This window comes from Rattus rattus, chromosome 5 (genome assembly GCF_011064425.1).
Source record: "Rattus rattus isolate New Zealand chromosome 5, Rrattus_CSIRO_v1, whole genome shotgun sequence".
In the NCBI taxonomy this organism is placed as follows: Eukaryota; Metazoa; Chordata; class Mammalia; order Rodentia; family Muridae; genus Rattus; species Rattus rattus.
Genome location: NC_046158.1, coordinates 50,324,996 through 50,330,995, shown reverse-complemented (window position 1 = coordinate 50,330,995; position 6,000 = coordinate 50,324,996). Strand labels below are relative to the sequence as shown.

Below are 6,000 nucleotides of genomic sequence, written 5' to 3'. Positions count from 1 at the left end.
AAGAACACTCTGGACTGGTATTTGCATGTAGTGGTTGGACGCAGGCAGATGCTCAAAGCAGTACTGTCCAATCAATACATTTGCCCTTGGCCATGTGCAGCCATTTATGTTTACATCGTTAAAGTAACTCAATTGCCCAGCCACCTGGATATGTTTCCAGCACTAATGGTTGCATGTGGTTAGTGGATGCTCTGAGGAACAAGCATTTTCACTGCCTAAGATTTAAAAAAAAAAAAGAAAAAATTCAAGTATAACAAAAATGGAGACTTTGAGAGAAAAATCAGAAAGCAGATGAGGTTTAGGGAGGAGAGTGTTCTCAGGAGGAAGTGTTTCAGTGTTGAATGTTGAAATGGTGTCAGGAAGACAAGTTCTGGAGACCTTGCATAAGAAACAGTTCAACCGCTGAGGTACCTGTATCATCCAGTGGAGGACTTACACTCTGGGTTACATGGAGAGTGAACACGGTGTCTCTGACACACTAGATAAGTACTTGACCACTGAGACAACCAGCTAGCCTCTCTACCTTTCATTTTGAGACAGTATCACTGTGTATGTAGCCCAGCATGCCTTGAGTTTGGAATTCTACCTCAACCTGCTAAGTCCTGGGATTACAATGTGCTACCAATGGGGAATTTTTTTAAAGCCAAGGGTCTTGTTCATGTCTAGAAGCAATGGACAGAGGTATGTGAGCATGGCAAAGGCTCCCAAGTCTGTGTACTGCCCCCTTCTTGTTTTAGCGAGACGTCCAAATCCTTCCACCCATGGGCCTGTGGGTGTCCTCTGGCACCCAGAGCCCGAATGCCTTAACTGTCTCCCAGTTGCTCCCAGTCTCATAGTCTTCCATTTCACTCCAGCTTTCCAGTGACTAAGGCTGGAGCACTTAGTCATATGGCGTCACGGACTCTTCCTGGTCAGTCAGGACATGCTTTTTCCATTGTCTCTATAGGTACTCATTTGTTTAAAAGGTTAAAAAGTGATTGCATAGTATTTCAGACAACACAGTATGAAGTATGGTGATACTCTCCACCTAACTTAACGAAAACTTGGACATGTAAGCACAGCACTTAGGAAACATTTAAATCTCATTTTCCTCTCACATTTATTTATTTATTGTTTGTACTTTATGCTATAGCACGTGTCATGGTAAGGTGACAACTTGAGGGACGGTCCCTCCATCATGTGGATTCCTGTGACTGAAGTGTTGTCAGGTTTGGCTACAAGCCCTCCCGATCTGCTAAGCCGACTGGCTGGTCCTCGATTTCCTCCTTACCCATTTAAAACTTAGCATCTTGAAGACTTACAGTGAGTTTCTGTATTAGTATCATTTCTGGTTGCTGTGATATAACACCCTGGGCAAAGAGCAACTTAGAGGAGAAATGTTTATTTCAGTCCTTTCTAGGAGGGAACCCAAGGAAACAGGAACTTCAGTTACATTGGACTTCAGATCACATCAAATCCATACACAAAGAGAATGAATGCTTGCATGTTGACAACTCAGCCTATTGTCTCTGTTCTTATATGGTCCAGGACCCAAATACATCCAGGAAATGGTGCCATCCACAGTGGGCTATGTCTTTCCATATCAGTTAACTTAATGAAGACAGTCCCTCATAGACACAGGTCAGCCTGATCCAGATAACCCCTAGAGAAGATGGTCTTCTCAGCTGATTCTAGATTGTGTTAAATTGACAATTAAGACAGACCCTAACAGTAATTATATCCATATATAGTCAAAACTTGCTATGTTTGAAAACATCCTTCTGTAACTAGTTTTTTTATTCTGTATTTTAAAAGTTCTACATATTCTGAACCAACTCAGCATAGATGAAGAAAATTCAGAGCTCAAATGCCCAACTGCCCAGACAGTACTGACATTTCCAGTTTGATATGGTAAGACTAATTGCTGACCATGATTCCATATAAAGTTTCTAGCTATTCAGTGAGGTACCTTACAGACCTAGCTTGATTTCCTCCTTTTCTTGGAGTTGTAGCTGATGTTATTACCAACTTTGTCCTAGTCTACTGGGGAATAGGGTGATCTGGTTTTGTTTCTTGGCCAGGAATAGCTTGTGAAATCTTGAGAGAAAACATGACAAGAAACTGGGCCAAGCATGGGGACAGGGGAAAACAGACCTTATTGTTTTGAGATTTATTCATGATGTTCCATACTTTTAAATTTTCATTTAATGACTGTTTTGAAACATGTTAATCCATTGTCAATTATACTGTATTAGTTACTATACGTGTGTATTTATCTAAATACAGGTATTATGTTTTGCATAGGAGTGCTTTGAGTGTATCTGCACTAGTTAAGAAAAAAGTATTCTTTCAAGAGACCATTTTGCTTTTGGTCATCTTAAGATAGGCTGTAACATTGACTCAACCCTGGTTGAAGTCTACTGAATCTTACCTTAGTGGTGAGTGATACTTTTGCTAATATGCATTCCTTAAGAGCTTTGCCTCGAAATAGTTTGAGTTATCTGGTTTTTGGCCCAAAAGCATTATTCTTGCTTGCATGCCACAAGAGAAAGAGAACATGTGTCATTGTCAGTATTAAAAAAATACCAGGAAATAGTTGGGGGAGAATTCCAGCACACAGGAGGCAGAGGCAGAGGCAGAGGCAGGTGGATTTCCTGTGGTTCCAGGCTAGCCTGGTCTACAAATCAAGTTTCAGGATAAACAAGGCTACACATGAAACCTTGTTTTTAAAAACAAACCAACCAACCACCCTCTCAAAAGTCCAAAAAGTCCTCTGAAACTGAGATGCATGCCCTCCCCACCCAGTGATTTTTTTTTAAAGGTAGCGCATATTAAGCTAGTTTAAATGCTTCAACTTGCACATATACAAAACATAATTACAATAATTGGGTCGTTTATTCTTGAGATAGATCTCTAATAAAAGTATTAAGGATAGTGTTTCCTCCTCTTAAATTCAACCTTTTTAAAGCAGAAGTATCTAGAGGTAATAGACAATGTTCTCTTGTTTGCAGAACATTTTTTTCTCCTGAATGACTGCAAGACATTAAGGATGTGAAAGGAAGGAGTGTTAACCTAAATCACTAAGTAAAGAAAATGTACCTAAGCACTCCCAGGGGAAGGATATTTGGGGTGAGATTTACCATTTTAATAAATGTTGGCATTGTTGACTTATTTTCTTAGGTTAAGAAGCAGGGAGTTTGTGTGTGCAGCAAACTAATTTTAAAGGGTGACTGTGCCTGACTGAATAAAATATAACTAAGCTTGCTTTGATATCACTGGCCAGAATTAAAACCTTTTTTCCTTATGAAGAGACTTGAGACTTTTTGCTGTCAGTGACTGCCTTCAGGGTCCACAGAAGTAGATGATTGGTAACCAAGGGTGGGGAGGATGAGGTGGGATGGGAAGGCGATGTATCCGACTATGCGACCAAGAGCTGAATGTGTGTGAAAAAGTCCTCCTCCAGCCTCGGAGGGGGTGTCTCCCCCAATACCAGCTCCCTCCCCCAGGGCTCATGGGGCGGGTCCGGTTTGCTCAGTAGCAGCGGCAGCCTTGGGGCTGAGCGGTGGTGGCCTCCTGGCAGCGCTGGCAAGAACCAGCTTCGAGAGCCCAGGCCCTGGGGAGATCCAGTCCAGGCGGCTGCCAGGATGGAGGAAACGTCGAGTGGAGCCGGAGCCACCGGGGACGGACTTCCTCCCCAGTTCAGCTCCCCGACAGCTTGGCGAGGCCTGCACGAAGAGCCAACGAGTGGAAGAGGCTTGCGCCTCGGGCCTGGCAGCCGTAGCCGAGGAACGAGGCTGGCACAGCGGGGTAACGCGCGAGCCGGGGCCGTTCTCAGGAACCTACGGCGCCACGGCCGCTCATTGTCTCTCCCCTTCAACCCGGGGGCAAACAGGAAGCCCGCCGCCTGGCCAAGCGACGGACAGGCGTCCGGACCAATGAACACAGCTGACGGAGAGCCCAGCGGCAAATGAGCGCCGGGAAGAGGGGCGGAACTTCCGGGCGGGCTGTCACCCTCTTCCCCCCTTTTGGGCTGGAGGCTCCACCTTTTGTGTTTCCCGCACAGTCAATCAAAATAGGAAAAAAAAAAATCCCCGGACCGCTCCGGCCGTGTCCGCCGCCGCTTCCCGCATCCTCTCCCGCCGCCGCCGCCTTCGCTTCTCACCATGTGTAAGGCGGCGGGGAGCCCCGCCTGAGGTGTCCTAAACACACTATGACCGGTACGTAAAGCCGAGAGAGAGCAACCCTTGCTGCCTCCGCCGCCGCCACTGCCGCCCACAGCCAGCCCGGGGCCGCCACCGCCGGCTCCCGGCCCCGAGTGCGCGACCGAGTGTCTGTGGAGGCAGAAACCCGCACTCCCCTCCGCCTCCCTTCCCTCCCCGCCAGCCAGCGTCCAGCCCTCCAGCGCCAGCGCCGAGTGCCCGCCGGGCTCGGGGCGGGCGGCCCAGTCCGCCGGGAGCGCATCCCCCTGTGTGCGGGCGCGGGCGGCGGGCGGGCGTGTGTGAGTGACTGACGGTGCGAGAGGAGCGAGCGCCGCGGAGGGAAAGGGGAGGAGAGGAGAGGAGAGAGGAGAGGGGGCAGGGGCAGCGCGGGGAGGAGGAGGAGGGAACGAGGAGGAGGAGGGTTACAGCCGCGGCGGGCGGGGGCAGCAGGAGGGGAGGAGGGAGCGCGCCGCCGCGGCCGCGGCCGGGGGGAGGGGAAGGGGCCGGGGCCGGCTGGCGCTAATGTGGCCGCGGCCCGCGGGCCCCCTCCCTCCCCGCACCCGCCTTCCTCCCCGCCCCACCCCCCCCCCGCGCTGTGCCTGCAGCTCCCGAAAAGCCCGTGAAACAAGAGGAAATGGCTGCCTTGGACGTGGACAGCGGCGGCGGCGGCGGCGGCCACGGCGAGTATCTGCAGCAACAGCAGCAGCAGCAGCAGCAGCACGGAAACGGCGCGGCGGCGGCGGCGGCGGCCCAGGTGAGGAGCGGCTGAGCGCGGCCCGGCTCCCCGCGCGCCGCTTTCTCCTCCCCTCGCCCTCCCTTCCTCTCTCCCTCCCTCCCTCCCGCGCGCGCCCGCCCCTCCCCCGCCCCGGGAGCTGCCCGCCCGAGGCGCCAACGCTCCGACCCCGCCCGCGCGCCCCCGCCCGCCGCCTTTTTTGTGCGTGTGTGAGTGTGCAAGTGTGCGCGCCCTCCCGGGTGGGATCCGGGCGGAGGAAGGCCCGGCGCGCAGCCGTCCGCCGCGGGCCGCCGAGGCGGGCCGAGCGCAGGGAGAGGCGCCGCCGACCCGGAGGAGGAGAGCGCGGGCCCGGCCGGCGAGGCCAGGCGCGGAGCGAGCCGTACTTCCTGTGCGAGCGGGCCCGGCCCTAACCGCCACCCCTCCCTGTCTCCCCTCTGAACCCGCCCATCGCGGGTAGGACACTCAGCCGTCACCGCTCGCTCTGCTGGCCGCTACCTGCAGCAAGATGGGGCCGCCATCGCCGGGCGACGACGACGAGGAGGCGGCCGCCGCCGCCGGGGTCCCCCCGCCGCCGCCGGAGGCGGTAAGTCCCGCGCGCGCGGCCCGCCCCCGCCGAGGCCCCGCGCCCGCCATCCCGGGCCTGCGGCGCGCCCGCCCGCCAACCCAGGCCTCCCGCCGCCGCGGGAGCCCCTCCACGCGCGGGCTGTCCGGCCCGCGCGCTTTCCTGCCAGCTCGCGTCCCGGGTGGGAGCCCAGGCCGGCCCGCGCTTTCCGGAGATTGTCACTGCGGCATCGCGCGCAAAATTCCTCACAAAATGAAGTCTGAGGCGGCGGTGGTGTGGTGTGGGGTGGGGGTGGGCATAGGACTCCAAAATGGATGTTTAAGTAATTTGTATCAGGACTTGAAAACTCATTCGCTCTGCACTACATTTGCAAGCACAGCCTATCGGCCATTGATAGTATCACCTACCGAGGCAGTGGCTGTAGTTTCTAGAGTTTCAGAATCTGGAGCAAGTTTCCAGATCTTGAGTAATTTAGGCAGAAGATCATTTAAGGAGCATGTTCTTTTATACGCAGGGTCGAACATTTT

The 6,000-nt window shown here is 53.3% G+C and overlaps 1 protein-coding gene across 2 annotated transcripts in view; it reads left to right on the top strand.

Moving 5' to 3' along the window:
- Nucleotides 1-4,021: 4,021 nt before the first annotated feature.
- The window catches only part of Sp3 (Sp3 transcription factor), a 43,735-nt gene continuing 41,756 nt past the window's right edge, over nucleotides 4,022-6,000 (top strand). The window contains exons 1-3 of one of the 2 annotated variants that reach the window (XM_032903489.1): nucleotides 4,022-4,196; nucleotides 4,784-4,932; nucleotides 5,369-5,494. In XM_032903489.1, coding sequence (XP_032759380.1) covers nucleotides 4,190-4,196; nucleotides 4,784-4,932; nucleotides 5,369-5,494 — 282 coding nt within the window. In that variant the 5' untranslated portion in view covers nucleotides 4,022-4,189. The remainder of the gene's footprint in view (nucleotides 4,197-4,783; nucleotides 4,933-5,368; nucleotides 5,495-6,000) is intronic. The other variant, XM_032903488.1, reaches the window with a different exon arrangement.